This window comes from Bombus terrestris, chromosome 2, assembly GCF_910591885.1.
Source record: "Bombus terrestris chromosome 2, iyBomTerr1.2, whole genome shotgun sequence".
Lineage (NCBI taxonomy): Eukaryota > Metazoa > Arthropoda > Insecta > Hymenoptera > Apidae > Bombus > Bombus terrestris.
The window spans coordinates 15752670-15774549 of NC_063270.1; the positions used below are offsets into that span (position 1 = coordinate 15752670).

General features: G+C 33.2%; 1 protein-coding gene across 5 annotated transcripts; it reads left to right on the top strand.

Annotated features, from left to right (window-relative positions):
• Positions 1–44: 44 nt before the first annotated feature.
• On the top strand, positions 45–21594 carry LOC100631058 (small heat shock protein). Of its 5 annotated transcripts, XM_012320211.3 has the most exons (19): positions 2014–2151; positions 9520–9608; positions 15190–15249; positions 15829–16019; positions 16101–16160; positions 16268–16334; positions 16453–16620; positions 16896–17110; positions 17211–17359; positions 17869–17999; positions 18158–18253; positions 18351–18550; positions 18669–18947; positions 19043–19169; positions 19260–19403; positions 19584–19745; positions 20306–20435; positions 20511–20578; positions 21341–21594. In XM_012320211.3, exons 1-19 carry the CDS (start codon positions 2055–2057, stop codon positions 21419–21421), a joined length of 2514 nt encoding a protein of 837 aa, XP_012175601.1. In that variant the 5' UTR covers positions 2014–2054; the 3' UTR covers positions 21422–21594. The 5 variants fall into 5 exon arrangements, with proteins under 5 accessions (XP_048267128.1, XP_048267124.1, XP_012175601.1 ...); XM_048411171.1 differs by adding an exon at positions 45–178 and having other exon boundaries at positions 1978–2151; positions 15829–16160; positions 20511–21594; XM_048411167.1 differs by adding an exon at positions 1063–1200 and having other exon boundaries at positions 1978–2151; positions 15829–16160; positions 20511–21594.
• Positions 21595–21880: the final 286 nt, after the last annotated feature.

The window sequence follows — 21880 nt, forward strand, 5'->3', positions numbered from 1 at the left end:
GTGATAAGATAAAGAGAAGAATGTCAGCGATTGAAAGCGCGTGTCTGTGATTCTCAAGCTGGCTTTCGTGTCGTCCGGTTCAGTGTCAGACAAAATGACTCTTTCAGTTTGTTAGTTGGGCTACGAATAAAGCTGGCTGATGGTAATTTTGAGTTTCTGTTTCGGCGTTCTCGTGCTAGTGAGTATTCTAAGTTTTTGCAGTTAAATTGGTGTTTTCAGTAAAATTAGGTGTTGGAACATTGATGAACGTGGAATATCTGTTTGTGCAGGGAATCGTGTTTGCGTATAATATCGATTCGATACAAACAAATTTGTAATTTTGCAAAGAATGTTATAATATTGTTATAATGCATTTGTCGTGAGTAGCTTGTGCTCGTTTGAGAATTCCAACTTGCTTCCAAATTTTGTTCAACCGTGTATATCGAGTAAAAGATTTATAAAACATTGATACTTCATCGAAACATTATCTTTTTCTATGATCTATATTAAATGATTTACGTTAATCTTACTATGCGGCTTATACTAATCTTTTATTTCATATTAGGATAATTTTTGATTTTTGGAAAACGGTACAATGTTTAAATTCTTTAAAGTGATTAAGTTATGTTGCTGACTCTTGATTTCATATGAATAATATTACTAAAGTATTCTACTTATAATATCTCAGTAATTTTGTTAGCTTATTCTCATCTTTAATCTAATTTATCCGTGTTACTAGCTAATTTTCTTAAGCGATAGAACTTATTTTCCTACGTATCACATAATTTTACTCTGAAGAAATAATCGATTTCTTAATCTTTCGAATAACTTCATCTTAGCAATATCTCTTTCAAATAATCTACAACGTTATATGTTAATTCCATAATGAGTTATACGAAAATATCTATAGTAATTTCTTAAAATCTATGAATCTTCACGCCTGGTAATTCCTTTCGAAAAGCCTAATTTTTCTTCATCGTACAATGTCATCATAAAGGATCTCACCACCATAAAGGAAATTCGTGTAATTGCAGTTTTCAATGAAAAATTTGAAACCAAAGGAATAATTTGTGCAGTAAGAAACATGTCTCGTGTAATTTAGTGTCAATCAGTGTTAAACACTTTCAAGTGCTCAAACCATGCAAGAACTTCATCCTTTCTATTATCATGCACTCTTCAAGAATCATGAAAACCAAATTCACCTTGTACACGTTTTTCATGGTAAGTTTCAATTGTTTTCGGTCAATTTACAAACATGCTGTTTTATGTTCAATAGTGTTGTAAATACCTCATGAATATTCAGAATTGCCTACTCATTCTGATCCAGTCTCTTTCTCACTCGATACTTCCTGTACTACCAGCATACGTACATATGTATGCACATCGTTCTCGAACTTGTTCCACGGCATTGAGGAGGAACGTTCAACCTGTTTGCATTTCTCGAACATGCCGAATTCTCGTTTTCGAATTAATTATGCGTGTCACGAGTAGTCACGTTTCTTGTCGCGAATCTTTTCCCTATCGTAAATATTCATGTATCATAAATATTTGTAAAGAAATTTCGTGTTATCTTTGTATGTGAATGGAACGTTATCTCTGTAAATATAACTTAATTTGAATAATTGATTTGACAATTTTTCATGATTTTTTAGCAGTTTCATATGTTAGAGAATTCGATCCGGATAATTGGTTTGTGAATTTTAATAAATTATGAAAGTTCCAGTTCTTCGAGAATTTACTGTGGATATTTGCTTGAATAATTTTTGTAATTCTGGAAAATTTGATTTCTTGGCGAATTTAATTTGGATAATTGATTTGGATAATTTTATTAATTCTTGGCGATTTTATTTCTTAGGTAATTTAATTTGATAACTTCCCTTTATATACGTATATCTTAGTAGATCCTTCCTTCGACAAATATTGGAAAAAGTACTCTGCTTATCTAACTTATTATAACAGGATTTATAACAGAAACTATGTTTCTTTTTTATTTTCTAGAATCCAGTCAATGAACTGTGAACGATATGTCAAAGAGGAACAAAGAATTGTGCACGAGGTGAGAAATTGCTTCGAGGATGGGTTGCAAGACTAGTATGTTGGAATGTATAGAGGATACAGGCGAGGCGGAAAAGAGAAAGCACTCGGATATGGTCAACCAAGGATCTTTACTCGGTAATTTCTCTCTTTACCCTTCATGGAATTTTAATTATCCATCACGCTGTAAAATTCCGAATATTTGACCTTTTTAATCATCAGATATGTTATTTATTTCTTATTATTCTTTTGTTTTTTATTCTTCTATGTCCTTTTATACATATTTTTTATAGACTATTAATACTCGAGGCAAATTAATTTACAACCGTTTCGTCGTAACTGTTCAATTACTCACTAATAATCTTTTCTTAATTGTTATTCAAAATCGAATTAATGTTTCTACAGTCTTTGTAAATAATAAAATTTTTTATCTATTTTGAATTATCTTTTTAACTTATAATCCTTCCATTTATTCATTTTCTACTCTTGATTAAAAATCAAAAAACTAAATATTTCAATAGTAATGCTTGCATTGCTTTTTTAAATGATCAAAAAATTCTGTTACCTCTTTTCTATATTTATGGTCTATGTGCTAGATTTTCAACTACTTTATTGTCTTATTCTTTCATTAATCCTAAAATTAATTATATTTTAACTAACATAGGAATCGAATTAGCGATACCTTTATAGTAATATAGTACTTCCACTGCCATTTTAGTTAATCAAGACATTATATCAGTTTTTCCTACTTTCTAAATAATAATCTATTTTTTGCTTAGAAGTAACAGCTTAGAAGTAACTATTATATATTATCAAGATCAAGTTAAATATCCATCCGAGAAAAGACCGTTCCTACATATCTTCAATTCTCAAAATCAAGTTAAATATCCATCCGAGAAAAGACCGTTCCTACATATCTTCAATTCTCAAAATCAAATTAAATATCCATCCGAGAAAAGACCGTTCCTACATATCTTCAATTCTCAAAATCAAATTAAATATCCATCCGAGAAAAGACCGTTCCTACATATCTTCAATTCTCAAAATCAAATTAAATATCCATCCGAGAAAAGACCGTTCCTACATATCTTCAATTCTCAAAATCAAATTAAATATCCATCCGAGAAAAGACCGTTCCTACATATCTTCAATTCTCAAAATCAAATTAAATATCCATCCGAGAAAAGACCGTTCCTACATATCTTCAATTCTCAAAATCAAATTAAATATCCATCCGAGAAAAGACCGTTCCTACATATCTTCAATTCTCAAAATCAAATTAAATATCCATCCGAGAAAAGACCGTTCCTACATATCTTCAATTCTCAAAATCAAGTTAAATATCCATCCGAGAAAAGACCGTTCCTACATATCTTCAATTCTCAAAATCAAATTAAATATCCATCCGAGAAAAGACCGTTCCTACATATCTTCAATTCTCAAAATCAAGTTAAATATCCATCCGAGAAAAGACCGTTCCTACATATCTTCAAATTTAAATCGAATTTCAATTCAAATTACTCTTTTCAGTAAACCTAAAAGTAGCCATATTCTCAAAATCAAAATTCTAAATTCGAAGAAAAGATTTCAAAGTCTAGAATTAATCTTAACGTTCTGCCAGATAGATTAGCCCAATCATTCTCTCAATATTAAGAGAAATTGAACTGCTTAACGCACAACGATCTATCGTAAAATAATCCCAAGCGGATTACACGATACGTATGATTACTGCGAGTTACATTCATATAATCAAATCCTCCATTATTTTATTTCTCACATAATTCATATTTTATCTCGTATCTCGTATTTTATATCGTTTTTTTATCTGATCGTACAACTCTTCGACAACATGTTTGAAAGAAAAAGGAAAAGGAAGAGAAGCTATCATCGCATGAATTACTCGAATTTATTATCGATCGTTAAATCACTGATCAGATCTGATAATTCCGGATGGCACACGCCGGGAAAGCAACCTCTTCGATGTCGGCTCGCGTACGTTCGACGAACGAAAATAAATATTGCAATCAGCTGAGGAGTATTGCGTTTCGCAAAGGAGCGGCACGAGAGAGTATCACGAGTGATTCTCCTTGACCTAGTCTCTCTACGATGTGGCCATACGCTGTATCCTCGACTGGAGGCAATGTTCGAGACATGAATTAATTAGAGCCGCGAGGTTTCGGAAAGCTAACTACATCCCTGGTGAATTTTGATGGAACGAGTCGTGAGTCAATCTTATTCGGGTATTATAATTCTAGCGTCACGTAACAAATTTTATTCGGGAATCGTAAGTTCAATATCAATTTCATCAGTGTATCAATTTCATTCAGAAATTCTAATTCTAACGTTGTGGATGAATTTTATTCAAGAATCCTAACTCAAATGTCGAGTATTAATTTTTATCGAGAAACGTAATTCTAATTCAACGACGACAATTTTATAAGGAATTATAATTTTTAATGTCACATTTTTATTTAGCAATCGTAATTGTAATAGCGTGTATCGATCTTATCCAAAAATTGTAATTTTAATATCGTATATCATTTTTATTTAGAAATTATAATTTCTATGCTATATGGTGATGGGCTGGATCGTAGCTCGATCATGGTTAGATCGAGTGTTTCTAAGAGGATGCAAAATGAATTAATTTAGACTTTGATACAACATTGTCGAAAGAGATGCTTATAGATTGAGCTTTCTTTTAGATTTAGTTTGATCTTTCTCGGTGTTCTAATAGAGAGATAGGTTTTGAGCAAATGTTATTTGAAAATTCTTATAGCAGAGGATAACTTATAAAGATTTAGTACCGTAGTACTTGTTAACACTTGTTAATACTTCTTGCTTGGATTAGTTCTAATTTTAGAATCTTTGAAACAATTCACTGTCTCTCGTTGTTTTTAACGTTATTAATAGTCGAATGGAGGGGGTGAAATTCTTCGAGCATCATCAAATAAATACTACATACAGTTCCCACTGCCATTTAAATTTATTCCTATTGAATGAATATAAATTTTGCTTCCCATTTTTTACTAACAACTTACAATTTTCCGTCTTGAAAATAAGCTCTAAAACACGTGCCACGAATATATTTCTCCTTCTACGCTATTTTTTATTCGTTGCAATATATTTATCTGAATTCTTTAAATATTTAGGTACCATGCAATTTTGTATATCCTTTCCAATTTGTATACTCATGACGAATTGATCAAAAATATCGATATCATATTAAATATTCTTTTCTCGCTTGTCATCCACCTTCTCATTAAAATCCATCCATTTGAATATCCCCGAAGCAGAACGCGTTACTTTGGTTGTTTGTAAGCAAGAAGCTCTATCATACAAGCCACAAAGGTACAATGTCGAAACGCTATATTGATTCTGTGATAAGGAGCCACACATATTTGGGTCGATGGTTACGAATGCAAATCAGACACAGATAATACCGGATGGCAATTCCATTCGGACCTTTGGGAGCGTGCAAGCAAATTAGCTATGTGTTATTCATTGTTTTGCTCTTGTCATTGAAACTCGCTAACAAAAAGAAAGAAAAGAAAAACAGAAAGGAATAAAGCTTCTCAACTCATTCGAACGTAAACGCAACTTTTGTCTTTCTAAAAGATCGATCGGTAAGAGAATCTTAATTTGAGATCGTAAATTTAATAATCTTCAAGATATTAATTTAGAGTAAGACAGTATCCAGTTACGTTTTTGGTGTAAATGTGATTCAAATATAGGAAATTATCATTGGGCAAAGTGGCAGAGGAATCATGCAGAAAAAAAGTATCAACTTGGTAATATTTTACTCCTTTAGTCTGAAAGCCAAAATAGAGGTGTATTTTTGAAGTTTGCCTTGTATTTTACTTAGCATCATTTGGATTCAAATTGCTTGAAAGTGGCAGAGAAATGTAGCAGGAAAAGATATTAATTAAAAAACATTTTACTCTTTCAATCTGAAAACTGAAGTAACGATGCACTTTTGAAGCTTTTCGTTTGTTTTACTCGGCACTCTATCTTCCTGTATTCTTTTGAAATATGCGAATTTTTATAACAGTCTAGCGTATTTCAATCGAAGCATCTGAGATTATATTTGGCCACAGTGTGTACGTTTAATCCAAGAGAGAAATTAGATGATAACTTACTAGATTGGACAGATATCTGTGGCTAGGAATATCTCGTTTCGTACTAGATTTAGTCTGGACTATGTCTGAAAAATACCTTCTTCTTATTTGTTTAATCGAAACGTCTTACCTCAGTTTTCATTTAAACGTAAGCTTCATTGTGACCAATCTCGTGACCATTGCGTAAGATATTCGAAGAGAAATGTCCAACGTTTTTCTTCCGTGTTAGATTTAATCTGAACTATTTTCGGAATACTTTCTCCTTAACTTTCTAATTGACATTTTTACTAATACCCTTAATTGAAATTTACTTGAAATCTGTACTGCCATCTTCAACTGTTTAATCGACATCGTTTCCAATACTGACATCTTCAAGCGTCAATTTTCATTGAACAATCTCGTAGACATTATTCAATGTATCCAAGGAAAAATTATCTAATGCATCCGTAAAATTTTAGTAACTTCATTCAAACTCTATCAGACTCTCTTCTAGAATATCTACAATTTACCGACTTCAAACGAATAAACATCATCTTTATTTCTACACAATAGCAATCCACTTAGCGAGCACCTTTGACGATAAACATTTGCTTAAACATAGCTTTCATTGATCTCAATTATTCTACAAGCGCCATTTTACAAACTGCAGGTTACACTTATCAGAAAGAAATCAATTTCCTCGATATTTCATTTCAATCGTACAATACACTAAACTCTCTAACCAATTGCAGTTGTTTATCAAAAATAAAACAGCAGGCACAAAAATACCAAGCAGATATCTTCAACGTAACAGCCAAATACAAATATTATTGGTATCAATATATCCGTGGCAACTTTGTCTCGTTAAAGCGATGGTTTTTTAGTTACAAAAACCTCTATACGAAACAATAATATTACAGTTTATTCAATTACAGTCATTGCTCGAAGCACTTTTGCAAGAAAAAGAAAACAATTAACGAGCGTCTCTAATTGCGAAATTTTATTCGGCCGGTCGTGTTCCTTTGAGCGTGTTCGTGTTTAACGAGTATACACGGCTATTGTACCACGAGTTTCTCCAACGACCCTATCTCGTTTCTGAGGCCACTCACTCACGCGTAGAATTTTAACCTGCACATTTTGGTTCCGTCGACCAGTCGTTGTCTTTGAGCCGCTTACAACGCATCGTTCGCTATACGCGCGCCGATTTCTTCCCCTGGATTTCTTGAAATTTCTTAACTGTGATTTTCATCTTGAAACTTTCAAGGAATCATTTCTTCTTTTCTATCGAAGTGTATCGTGAGTAATAGTAGGTGGACATGGACAGTGTAATTCAAAGGATTGGAAGATATCGGAGGTCGCAAGGAATTTGGCGGAGTGCACTTATTCCCAAATCTTTTGATTTCGGTTTTTCCTATTTTCGAAGCTGATTTGATAAACTTCTTTAATTACCTTGGTGACTGTGGTGAATTGAAAAACAGACGATTTAAATATCTATAAAAATACGATGTAACTGAACTCGTTATATAATAGAATTTTGTATTTTTATTTTGACACTGATCTTCGTAATCGAAAAATTGATCATTTCACGATCTGCATAAAGTTTGATGTTATTGCCGACTTTTCAAATATGTACCGAGCATCAACTTAGATTTTTGTATACATTTTAATAAACAGCCAGACGACACTGTGATTATTTTATTTATAAATTCATATATGGCATCTCCTTCGAATGACTCTTTCTTTCCAAACGAAGGACTAAATATTCTGGATGACATATTACTTAGCAATGGTACGTAATCATATCAGTAGTTTCACTTTTATATTGAAAAAAGTCGTGTAATTTTTCTTACTAGCAACAACTAGCAACAAATTACGCAATTATTAAGCACAGGTCAAGAAGTAACACGATATCTGTTTCTCTGATTAAAATATTCTCTCCTATATCAACTTTCTTTAGTTTCATCGATAGAAAGAAAACTCTTCGCTTCGATGAATATCGTAAGACTCTACATATTGATATTCTTCAATTCCAACAAACTGCGATTAATAGCAATTTTAACATTTTTGTAAAACTTAAGGACGAGTCAATAAGCTAGAAAATTTATTTCTTTGTTCGAGGTATTCTTTCTCGTATCGATACTTCTTAATTTTTTTAATAAAAAGAGAGCTTTATTGTCCGATAAAATATTATGCCACTCCACACATTCACACTTTGCAATTCAAAAAAATGCAATCAGCAATAGTTGTACCGTTATCATAGAACATAAAGGACAAGCCAAGAAATCGCAATATTTGTTTCTTTATAGATAGTCAAATTTTACACTTTCGTACTTAAATATAATAAAATTCTACAAAAGGAATTGTAATTCTACGAAAGAATGGAATTTACGTTAGTCTGAGCACCATAAGAAAGGACACGAATCGGGGATCAATTTAATCAGTAGCTATAAAAATGCTCATTACTAATCAAGAAAATATGTATACCTATACAATATACATCAATATACGGTATACTTTGTCGATTTTAGTTTAAACTGATGGCGTTTGTTTTGTCCCTACTAACTCTTGCTCACGTTGTCCAATTAAGGCGCCCTACTTTCGATCAATTATCTTTAAACTCTGATCCATTCGGATCGAACGATAAATGCTGAATGATCCTGCCATAAAAGGTGAAGATAAGGTATATGTTCGACCTCGTTCACACACACCCTCCTTCCATTTGCTCATTTTTATATTATAGAATTGCTCCCACGAATTTGTCAACTTTAATTATCCAATTTGACGGAATATTTATAGCAGTTAAGTGCCATACAAATTTTTTATTCAGTTATACAATATATCGATTATACGCTGTGCACTATAAAGATATAAATATTTCATAAAAAAAAAAAATCAAATGCAATTCACCTTGTAATATCTTCTATTATAAAATATTCATAGAAACGCATAAAGAATTTGTGAAGAAATTTGAAACGCATTTTATAGTATAATGGCATTTGAGAGATCATTGCAATGAATTGATTTCATATTAAAGATAAAAGGAGTACGATCGATTAATTGTGCAATCTGTCATAACAACAAGATAGTTGAAAACAGTCCATTGAATTGTCAATTAATTATTGTCGTTTAACTATTGATCTATTGACCCACAGATTTTGTCGTGGAAACTCGTTGATAATCTGATTGTTAAACAATTCTTGTTATTGTCAAGATATCAACTAACTACTCGATTAATGAATCAATTCAAGAAAGTCTCGTTGCTGCAGCACATATAAACATACTAATGTTTAAATAGTACCTGATATTTAATTTTTTTTTTTGGATGCACTTTAAATTCTTTTTCTTTTATTTTGAGATAATATGTCGTGCAACTAAAGTTTAACTTATACATAATAATGTATTTGGTTTTTAGGGAAAACAGAGTACGATGTTTTAAGAAGAAGATCGTCGTTCGAAGACATCGCTGTTGATGACGACGAAAATGCAGATTGCTCAGCGTTAGTAAGTAAATTTCTGTTATCGTTATTACGTCTTGGACGTCTACATACACTCAATATTAGATAATTCTTTTGCCAAATGGAAAGCGTTTAAGACTATTTTCCAACGTTTGTTGGCTTGTTAATTTAAAAAATGGAAAAATATTATTGATACAGAAACTAAATGTACTTATCGAATAGCGAGATCGGCGCAACGCTTTGACGATAGATGACGTATAAAGCATTTCGCCGTATTAATAATCTAGATTTACGTGTAGTGGCTCCAATCTAAGATAACGGCGTACAAGCAATGTTCCACTTTGAATTTTTCATAATAAACGAAAGGCAATCGAATCTAATTGCTGCTTATTACTATCTTTCGCGCGATGCTCTATTATAATTGTTATAATTACTTTTGCAAAATATAATGTCGGCAAACGGTCAATTTTTCTGCTTCCAATATTTTTTGATGCGTAGGAAAATGTTTTTTTTTTATTAAATATTAATAATAGAAACATACTTTTTCGTATCATATATGTTTTCGTAACGAAGACATAATTTACTAACGTTAGAATCAATTGTACTGGAGACAAGTATATTTATCATTGGTCAACAATTTATTAAAGTAATGACCTGTTAAATTCCAGTGTAGTTGCTTTCATTGTAGCCATTAGTTATATTTTGCATTGCATGTTTTTAATTATTTTCTACTACGTCGTGGACTAAGTATAGTTCATGCTTTAGTCGTTTTATTTTATATCACGTTCCTTTCAGCTCTCTGTTTTTGTACTTTAACCTACTTTAAATATATCTCACGATGCCACTATCGATCGATATTCTTGGACTGTGCCCTTTCACCTGCGCCCACCTTTTCTCTTCTCCGTATTTCGATCACGATATATCCCTTTAAACTGTATTTTTTATTTATTATAACACAACGTAATAAAAATTTTGTTGATTTCTATAAAAAAAAAAAAAAAACAGGCTACAATTGGTTATATTTTTCTCGCGCTAGGTTGTTAAATTAGTGTTCTGTGGCCATTAAATTGTTTTTTATATATTACAATTGCAAAGTAATCGATCAACTATCATAAAATGCTATTCTACTTAAAATCTTTGGTAGTCATTAAATTTTTCGTTGAGTGAACTTAAATTTTGCTTTCCCTTTTTTACTGACAATTCTTAGATTACTGTTTTTAACTATTCTTATTACTTTTTCAAGTTTTTACATTATAATAACTAGTGATACATTCATGGGAAGACATTCTAAGCTCTCAAACATCGTATCATGTTATTTTAAATCCATGATCATTTAATACATTACAGTATCTACTTTGCTCTTTCAACTGACAATTTTCAATTCATAAAAAAATTTTATAATGAACTACTGATATGACATTCAAGAAAAAACACATGAAATCTCAAGATCAAGAAGAAGTAGAAGCAGTAGTAGCAGTAGTAGCAATAGAAGCAATAGGAGCAATAGGAGCAATAGGAGCAATAGGAGCAAGCCGTAAGAGCCGTAGGAAACGCAGGCACTGTGAGAGCTATGGGGTCTCTAGGCATCGTGAGAGCCGTAGGAACTCTGAGAGCCGTATGAACTGTATGAACTTTCCGTCGGAACCATAGAAACTCTCCGTCGGACCCATAGAAACTCTGATGTTCGTTCTGATGTGATTACGGAGGAAAGCTCGGTATGGGCGTCCCATTTGAACGAAGAAAGCTGATATTTCCATTTTCTTTCTATTCTATAAATGCCTATCATATAATTACCAGTTTTTCTCGTTATAACTACCAGCTTTCCCCGTAATCTTTAAGAACGTTCAATAGATCTAAGGACTTTTTTAAGTACCAGCTATAAACCGAAAATACTTGCAGGATTCAAGGTTCCTGCAAGCTAATGAGACTCGGTTTATAGTGGGGCCTTAGGTTCATGGAGAGTTTCTCTAACGATGCTTTCTTTTCACGCGAAGTAACATCCTTCATCATTTATCGACATCAAACTGCACAATCCTCCACGATCAGGAACAAAAATTATTTCTCCAAAATTTCCTCCAAAACTTCAAAGTTTTATTCATTCGATCTCCGGAAATAGAAAATAGAAGAAAGTTTATCGTGACAAGGCAAGAAGGGAGCAGGGGAAAAAGCAGAATAATCGATTTAGAAACGCACGGTATCAGTTTTTTTTTCTCACGAAGCTTTCGCTCGCACATCGGTAATTAACCCTCTCTGAAAAAAAGTAATTTAAAACTGTTTCGTTTCAAACATGTGGCAAGTTCTCAGCGTACCGTGCGGTCTCATTAATGTTACGTCAACTGTTTTCATGGAAGTTTCAAAAGGGGCGGCGACGAAAAATCATTATGATACGACCTAACCACCCTGAATATTTAATCAGTCTGTCGAGCTCTGATTCTCGTCCGAACGAATTATTTAACGACAATCTATTTCAATCCTACATCGCGTCTTTTTCTTTCTCTTAGTAAAAACACGATGTGCGCCACTAGGCTCGAGCTTCTCCCGCTGCTTGGTCAGACAGACTGACTATAGACAGGGTATAAGCTACTGTCTATAGACAGTCTATAGACACCAATGGCGCAGCTGAAAAAGCTGAACGAGTGGTTATACCGGAACTGCTATCTTGCACAATTTTTCGTCGAAAAATTTTAGGAAGTTCATTCGCTCTTGTTTGCTCGCTCTAAGACGTAGATAATTAACGTTATCGAGGATTTTTTTTTTTAATTATTCCGATATTTAACTAGTCTTTTCTTTCCTATTTCGAATTAAATTAGTACGTAATAAGTTGCTAATAAAGTGATTTTAAGGTCGTCTGAATGTGATACAAACTGTTAACTGATATTATTTTTGTAACAATAGATCTTTTTTTAAATAGATTGTTTGTTCTGAGTTCGCGTAATTTTGTTCGTGTTTTAGTATTGATTTTAAAGTCTTTGAAATTTATTATAAAGTATTGGCTGACAATGAGATTATTTTCGTGACGGTAGGTTTCTTTTTTAAAATAGATTCTTTTCTGCGAGTCCGGACTGTTTGTTTCGTTTTAATTTGATTTAATGGTAAGCGTAAGCGCTAATGAAACATTCAATTATCAGATGGTTTAGTGAGCACGTTCGCAACGAAGAGATGTTTTTAATGTTTCTGTCTGGAAAGTTTATAATAAACTACTGTAAAGAAATCTGTTTTTCAGTGGAGACTATTTTTTACCCTTTGGAAGCACGCCATTCCATAGGAACTGTTTGAATTAAAATCATTCTGCCTGTACCTCGAATTATGTCTTGCGTTCGTTTTCGTTTCTAAAATTATTCATCAATAGATATTTTAATAAGTTGGAAAGCTAGTCATGTTTAATCTCATCTTTTTAAATGGCTGAAAAATTGCTTTTACTATATATGAGTAATCTTATCAAGCTATATTAAGAAAATTACAATGTCATTGAGTCTATGAGTTTTTCAATAGCTTCATAAAAATCGAAGATATCATTTATTTCCAATCGATCAACTGTGTTGTGTAGCTCCTTTTATCAACTGTTTATTCAATCCACTATCGATAATCGTACAAAGACACTCTTGGAAGAGCTTCTTTATCGCAGATAATGTCGAGCTTTTGCTCCTGATAGAGAGTGGAAAGGATAATCTCGATGAACCACGATATTTTCGATTCAGTATCGCGATGCATGTTTTTCCGTGAATGCGTATTTCAACAACGCTGTAAGCTATAAACCTCGTTGAACAATAACTTTTCTTTCCACTACAGAGTGAATATGTAATTAACGAATAATGTAAACAACTGGAACAATCGATTAATTAAACTCAATTTTCTATTCGTGAACTAACAATTGTGACTCGCACGACCTAATTCGTATGGGAGATTAATTATGCGTAATTATTACTTGTCAAGTGTATATTGATGGAATAGATCGGGTGCATCGTTTGTGTCAATTAACGATTTTCTATTACGTTCGTACTAATGATCGATTTAGAAATAAATAAGAGGCGGTCGACGCAGATACAGATCTACGTCTGCGGTTCGACCGAGGACGCGAATATCCATGGGACATCTACATGGTACAGTTGGATCACCCGCGTACTGTGCGATCCCTTTCGAAAGAAATGGGACACGAACAGAGACATAATACACGTAAACGAAATACCTCCGTCGCTTGTGTCGCCGACACAGGTACCAGAAAACCTCTGTGAAACGTAATTGAAGCTTCTTTCGTATAATACTTATTCAGTTTTCTGCTGACTTTTCAATATCTATTTATGGATATCAATTTTTAAAATATATTTTACCCTTCGTCAATCTTAATAAATTTAACCATTTATAAAATATCGTTTCGTTAATTCCAAAGAATTATCTTTTGATATAACGTAATCCTCCTGAAAAAATATTCAATGATAAAAAGATTTCGAGTTATCTTCTTTTCGCGTGCTTCTTCGTTGAAATAAACGATGTATCAAACAGGAAGAACTTTTATTACGGTTTATACACTTTCTGACTAAATATTTTGTTTTACAGAAAATGGCTTTTGGTGATTACCAAGAATTGGTAATCATAAAACACTGTCCAATCTTCATGTATCCTAGAATTTGTAATCCATTATTATCTTATAAAATATTCTGAATTCCAATCGATTTTGAATTCTCTTTCGTGCTTTTGTTCCGTACATATTTTGGCGACAGAAAATAATCCAATCAATCAGGAAGAATTTTTATTACAACTAACAGAATGTACACAATATGTATAGCTTGAATATATGTAACTGATCCTTCTATGTAATTTCAATTTATAATAACTTTTAGACACTGAAATGGGACTTCCTCTCCAGAGTGTTTCTTCGTTTATCATCATTGCGCGCGCATGCTCCGTGTTCAAGATACATTTTCAAACAATTCTGAAGGAGATTCGAGATCACTTCAGTATCGATTGATCAAACTGTACCTCGTACTTGGGACGTTTCGCGCGCTCAGAATAAAAGCTCGACAAGGAGAGGTACTTTTGTCCCATAATCGAAGAATCTAGGTCGAAAGAGATTTGAAGGAAGGAAAAAATATAAAAGAAATAATGAAAAAAGATGTTCAGTGTCTCTGAATTTAGATAGCTTTCTAATAATTTGAGTTAATATGAAATAAAAAATTGTCAACTAATCGAAAGAGTTATCGAGAAATTTATTTCTCCAAATTGAATGACCAGCTTCATCCTCTCGCTCTTATACATGTTAACTTCAGACTTGTTTATTTCTTTGCCGCGATTCCTAACATGTATAGGTTACACCACGATTCCACACCATCTAAAATCAAGCAATACGTAGTCGAATACGAATGCGAAGCTCGGAACGTCAACATGAAGAAAGTAAAACATTAAAAGGATCACCGCGTACACGAAGACGAGCTAAGGTTATCCGAGATCTCCCAACGGATCCTTACTTTAGCGAGTCCGTGCTAGTAGTACGTGTACAATTGAACGAGCCTGGCCAATTGTATTGATGTTAAAAAAAAAAAAAGAAAAGAAATTTAATCTATGACTGACTTCTAAGATTTCTGAATTAATCGCTGATGTTACAAAGTTCATTATTTATTGTCTTATTTCAGAAAGGACCGCAAAATATCGAAGCTCATCCGTTAACGAACAGTGTCCCTAGTCTCATAAAAGTAAGTCAAGCCTCTTTTCCTATCGTTGCAATTAAATGTATCCAGCGATAGATAAGCCTGTTTACGTGTCCTGACTAATAGTATTAGTCATATACAGTGTGCTCACAAAGATATTTCAATACTAATAAAAAGTTTCTATGAATATGTTACGCGTGTTGTATAAACCTATTTGGAACTGCATTAGCGCGGTAATGGGAAAAGATAATGGTTGTATCACTGAAATTTGAAATAAGACTGGAAATATGCATATCTATTAGAAGCTACGAAGTACGTGAAAATGTCTCATTTATTAATCAGATAAACTGAAAAGTAGGGACAAGTGGTGATGCTACTCGTGTTACTTTCTTAGATTAGTTTTAAATTTGACCAATATAATCATCGTAGCCGAGTCTCGCTACAGTGATAATAAAATTTTGAAATGTTTTATACCACATATTATATATGCATATATTAATATTAATATTCATAAAAGATTTTTACGATAGACAAGTGTTGAAATATTTCTACGAGTCACTCGTAAATCGTACAAATTCTTTGGAATTATAATTCACTATGAAATAAATTCTTCGAACGTGTCAGATATTACTGGTCTTCCCCAAAGATGACCAACAAATGGACGTTCTCGCCACCACTTCGAGGCGATTGGGATGGAGCGTGTCGGTGGCGAAAGACGCGGAAAAAGCGGTCGAATTCTTTCAAAATCGAGGTCACGAGCTAGTGATCATCGATCATCGGGGGCAACGCGCTGCAGAGGCCGATACGATTTGTAGGTACGGTGAATTATTTTTAAAAAATCAACCAAATTCCTCGAGCGTACGATTTTATGTTCTAATAAATACAATCTATTTCAGGGCGATTAGGTCTAGTCCCGCTTATCATAATTCCATTATTATAGCACTTGTAAAGAAATCGTAAGCTGATTTATACTTATTTGAATCTTCCTGATTATACAATTCTCTGATCTTCTTTTGCTTCAAATGATAATTCTGATTTTCCTTTCGTGCTGGGATTATAATAGGTTCCTTATGCACGGCGAGAAAGATAAAATAGTGACGCTGGATTTACTGGAGACAGGATTCAGCAGAGTGAGTTTCTAGAGTAATTTTGGAAGACTCTGATTTTAACCTTGATGAAGTCTTTCTCCTTTTTCTTAACTGTTTTAAATAAGATTATGGACGCATAGTATTCGGGCACTCGTTTCAGGCTCTAATGGAGTGTTCCCACGAGAGACTCTTAATAAACGAACTAGTAGGAATTTATGCTAGTGCACTATTACCAAGGACACAACTGGCGGCTGCCAACGCGCTGTATGTAGCTCTTGACAGATGCCGCGACATGGTACACGTGACGAACGATAAACATATTGTACAGGTAATACGAGTTCTTAATTGTTTCATTCGTGTATAATTAATGAAACACCCACATCTTTGACATTTTAAATATTCATCACGACCATCGTACCTTAATTTTTTTTATTACTCTATGTATTATTATATTAATTTAGAAACATGAATATATCTTTCAAGATTTTGAATGGTTCATAAAATTATTAAAAAAATTATCGATATCTAAATCTTTTTAATTGTATCTCGTTTATTACGTATTCGGCGTTAGCGACCATAGATCATGTACTTTTTTGATTACAGTTTGTTAATAAAATTAGCGAGAAGTTACTAGGCTATAAGACCAGCGAAATCTTGGGGAGAAGCATTGCGGATATAGTGGTCTACGATAATTTTGTTCTAATGGAACAACACATAAGCAAAGGCCGGGAATTCGAAGGGAACATGAATTGTAAACGAAAGAACAATCAAATGATCACAATCAGTTGCAGGGTGATACCTTTCAGTATTAGCTTGAAGTAAGTCAATTCGGAATTTATCCATTTTGCCGTAGAATACATTATTTTCTATCTTTCTTTTACTCGTCCGTTCTATGCATGGTTTTCTATTTTCTTTCAGAAAACCGACTCATTATATTTATATATACGATACGACGTACTTGTCAGAAAATATTGGCTCGCTCAGCCCGACTCCGTCACAGTCCGTGTACTCGAGAGGAAACATGATTGTGTCTCAAAGAAGGACGTCTGATATGAAGTCTAGCGAGGGTAATATTTTCACTTTCAACTTATTATTTAGAATTCGTGGCTTTTTAACGTTTCGTATGAAACTTGGAACTAATCTAGTACTTTCGTCTTTTGTCTCGACTTAGAAAAAAGACATTTCGTCGTTGGAATCATTTAATTAAAATCACTAAACAGCTAATTTTAGATCTTCTAAGTAAGTCTCGATCACAATTATACAAGGTTTAAAAATAATTTGAAATTCGATTCTTTCATCTTGTTTTCAAAAGAGATAAATATTTCAATCAATCATATACAACTTGGAAATAGGTTGAAATTCGAGAAAAAGGAAGAATAAAAGTTCTGACCACATGTTTTCAAGATACATTCCAGTCAATCAAACTATTTGTATTTCAGTCTCTGGAATATCGATACATGACCATCATAAAATTAAAAACACTGCACGTAGAATTTTTTCGTACGTTCGCAACTGACCGACTGATTAGTATTTTTGTATTTTCCACGAAACGATAAGGATTTTAATTGAATTGCAGGCCGCAGGCGGTCCAGTGCACACAAGTTACACAGTTTGCAATTAGATGCACCCATTACAAAAGTGATCAGCCTTCTTTCTAACGCGATCACCGAATCTACGACCCCTGATACAACAGCACAAATCGAAAAGGTACTATTTCTCTTTCCTTCTTCCTTATAAATTTTGTAGTATTTCAGATACTTATAATAAAAATTATACTCAAAGTATTTGAGATACTTATAATAAAATAATATAATGGAACCTGAAATATTTATATTTAACGTAATACATATTAATTAATTACCTAGGCCATTGATATTCTCAAAACTACCGAACTGTATGTGCCATCCCTAAGGGAAGATACCGATCCAGTAACAACCGATCTCGTCGGGGCCTTGCTCGCCGTAATATTCAAATTATAAAATATTCTTTTTACGTATCATCTATTTTGCGACTGATTTCTTAACGACTGATTTTTCTTTTTAATATTAATCGACACAGTCACCGAGGAAAGCGTGGGAATCGAGAAGATCATCGGTTGAATCGACGCGAGTTTCGACGACAAAGGGTTTCACTACGACTACTGCTTCGCGTATGCAAATCAAAGGTTTCAGAGGGCCTCAGGAGATCGCGGAAATTTTGGAAAGATGTTTGGAATGGAATTTCGATATATTCAAACTAGAAATATTAACCGAAAAAAGGTACTTGGTTCTAAAGAAATTTGTTTTAGTTGATATACCTGTACATTTTCTTATAATATTACTAAGTATAGAATTAATTAAATATTAAACGTCTATCAATTAATCTATCTGGTTGCAGGCCACTACTCTTTTTGGGGACGACCATCATGAATCTGTACCGCGTGCCTGCCAGACTCGGTTGTGAAGAAAAGGTCGTACAGAACTGGTTAACCGTAATCGAGATGAATTATCAGAGTCGAAATAGTTATCATAATTCGACGCACGCTGCAGATGTGTTACAAGCTACTGCTAGATTCATGCAGTCTGAAAGGCTGCAACAGATCTTGGAACCTTTGGACGAGGTCGCGACTCTGGTTGCAGCTGCTGCTCACGACGTCGATCATCCGGGTAGATCTAGGTAAATTAAGCTCTACTTCGACTAATCAACTAATCTAAGTAATGTTTTAAAGCTATATGTCTCGAATATTCGTTCAATACTCTAATCGATTTCAGTCAATTTCTTTGCAACTCTGACAACAAACTAGCGATTCTCTACAACGATCTATCCGTCCTTGAATCACATCATGCAGCACTAACCTTTAAATTATCACTGTCGGATGACAATGTGAATATTTTCAAAGTGAGTTTCAAAAGACGGTCGAGTTTATAAATTTTTGTTTAGTCCTGAAAATCGAGATATTTTGTTACGATCGAGTATATAATTTTGTAGAACTTGGAAAGGGACACCTATAAACAACTTCGTCAAACAGTGATAGACATGATCCTAGCCACCGAGATGACGAAACATTTCGAACATCTGGCTAAGTTCATGAACGTTTGCAGTGCAAGGATGATGGACAGCCCACAATTAGACGTAATGTGCCTATTTATATCTCTTTCTGGCTTTTATCCTTCCTTGATTGAACTTCAAACTCAGTCAATTGCCAGTCGGTTTATTTTTTATAAATCTGTTACAAAGTCATTTCTACTCGATATTTAAATACTATGGGTTCTTATTAGCAGTCCTATTAATCTCCCTAAAATCTGACTGCAGGATTACTCGGACACCGTGGATATGTCAGTTGTGTTACAACCAGAGAATGTAGTATTGGTTAAAAGAATGATGATCAAATGCGCGGACGTATCGAATCCGACTCGACCATTGAAGTGCTGCGTCGAATGGGCCAGACGTATCGCAGAAGAGTATTTTAATCAGGTACTATTACTTTGATAAAACACGAATGATTTATTTACATCGTTGGAATTCAGAGTTTTTTTTTTATTAATCTTGTAACATTCTTCTTGTCATTTTTATCTTAATCACTAAATGTTTCTGTTGTTAACAAATGTCTTAAATTCAAGAAAAATATAAGAGGCGATATACATACCCGTGATTTTCCTTTCAATTCTATTCAAGAATTACTCCGAAAATATCTTTCTATAAAATAATATGTCTTTCTATTTTTTGAAATCAGAATAATATTGGCATGTAAAAGTGCAAAGACAAAATTAAACTAACTCCCTAAATTATAATATATCCTCTTTATAATTATGTATGTATGTATATATAATTATACTTCTTGAACTTCAAAACAATGTTTCGTGTTTTTTTCTTTTTTTATTTTTATTATTATTATTATTTTTTTTTTTTTTTTGCTTAATTCTTCCTCGCTTACAGGTGTTCCTGATTTTAAATATTAAAAAAATAGTTATCCATAAAATGATTCCAAGGGCACATGTTCGAGTTCTTCAATTTGATTTTATTATTTATTGCAGACTGACGAAGAAAAAAGGATGCAACTGCCGGTACTGATGCCAATGTTCGATAGAGCAACGTGTTCGATACCAAAAGCGCAAATCGGTTTCGTCGATTTTATTATCAACGACATGGTCGAGGCGTGGGATGGTCAGTGATGCATCTACGTTTTTGCTCAGACGTATTTTTGTATTTGTGCAGCGCGTAACTCTGTTTTATTTTCAGCATTTATCGACATGCCAGAGATGGTGGGATATATGAGGCAGAATTACGAGAAATGGAAAGAATATAACGTAAGGAATTATTTAATTCTTGAATTTTACTCTTGTTTCTTGAATTGCATTTTTCTTCAATCTTTAAATTTAACCATATTCAAGGAAAAAATGAAACTATTCTTTTTTTATCAATAGCCAAAGAAGATGAAAGATACAGTGTCTGAGTCTTACTTCTGACTCTTGTACTTAGTGAAAGTTTAAAAATTTTATGAATACTAATAACATAGTGCTTCAATATTAGTCTTATGTCTCAAATTTGACTTTTGCTTCTAGAATCGTTTTGTATTACTCTTTAGATTCTTTCGCAATTCTTTTAGAACTTCACGAAATTCAATTATATTAGAAAAATGGAGCAAAATTATCACGAATCGAAAAGCTTAAAAAATTTTGTAATCACAAATAGTACTGTGCTTGAATTTCACCACTCTTGTTCCTTGAATTTTACTCTTGCTTCTTGAACTATTTTGTATTGTTCTCCGACTTCTCTCACTATTCTTGGAAAACTTTGCCGAACTCAGTTATACTCGGTAAATAAAACGAACTATTTTATTTATCAATTGTTAGAAAGTTCGAAAATATTAACGTCATATAATTATTCTTGCGTCTTGAACTTCACACTTGCTTCTCAAACAGTCTCGTATTATTTTTCAACTTCTATCGCTATTCTTTAAGGACACTATCTAAATCCGATTATATTCCAAAAATAGAGCTATTTCTTTCGTGAATAAGTGAGAAAGTTAAAAAAATATTATACCGAGTTTCTATTTCGTTTGTGATCAGGATCGAGGCATATCAACTTTACCGGACATCGAAAAGATACAAGAGCTCCCCGAACTTCGAATATACCAGCTACCTTCGTGACCCATGGAAATCAATCGTCCCTCTTATACTCTTTCGTCCGTCCCAGAATACAATAGCCCCGTACAAACGATTTGTAAAATATTCGTTATATTTAAGGAATAGAGATAAATAAATATACGACACACGTCGTACAGTTGTAAGCTTTTTTTTAGAAAATACATGTAATTCAACCACTCTGTCTTATTATATCCTCTCCTCTTCTTCTACCTACCCACTTTCGTGAAAGTCCGTCTATTTTAGGCTCATGACACCACGAAACGCAATGGTTCGCGTCATGTAAAATATTTCTTTCTTTACTCATTTCTTTTCCCGTATGACGGTAAACGTATCCCACTGAAATTATTTCCAACCGTGAAACCCAAAGAACTTCGATCATGCTCAAAGTTCAAGTACATAACAGAGTTTAATAATTATTATTTACATTGGACCTTTTTAACCGTAAGATGAATTAATTTCTCT

Coding starts and splice junctions, on each gene's coding strand:
- LOC100631058 (XM_048411171.1), top strand. CDS start 2,055: ATGGGTTGCAAGACTAGTATGTTGGAATGTATAGAGGATACAGGCGAG. Junction 15,250..15,828: donor GTGTCCCTAGTCTCATAAAA/GTAAGTCAAGCC, acceptor CGAACGTGTCAG/ATATTACTGGTCTTCCCCAA. Junction 18,254..18,350: donor TCGTCGGGGCCTTGCTCGCC/GTAATATTCAAA, acceptor TAATCGACACAG/TCACCGAGGAAAGCGTGGGA.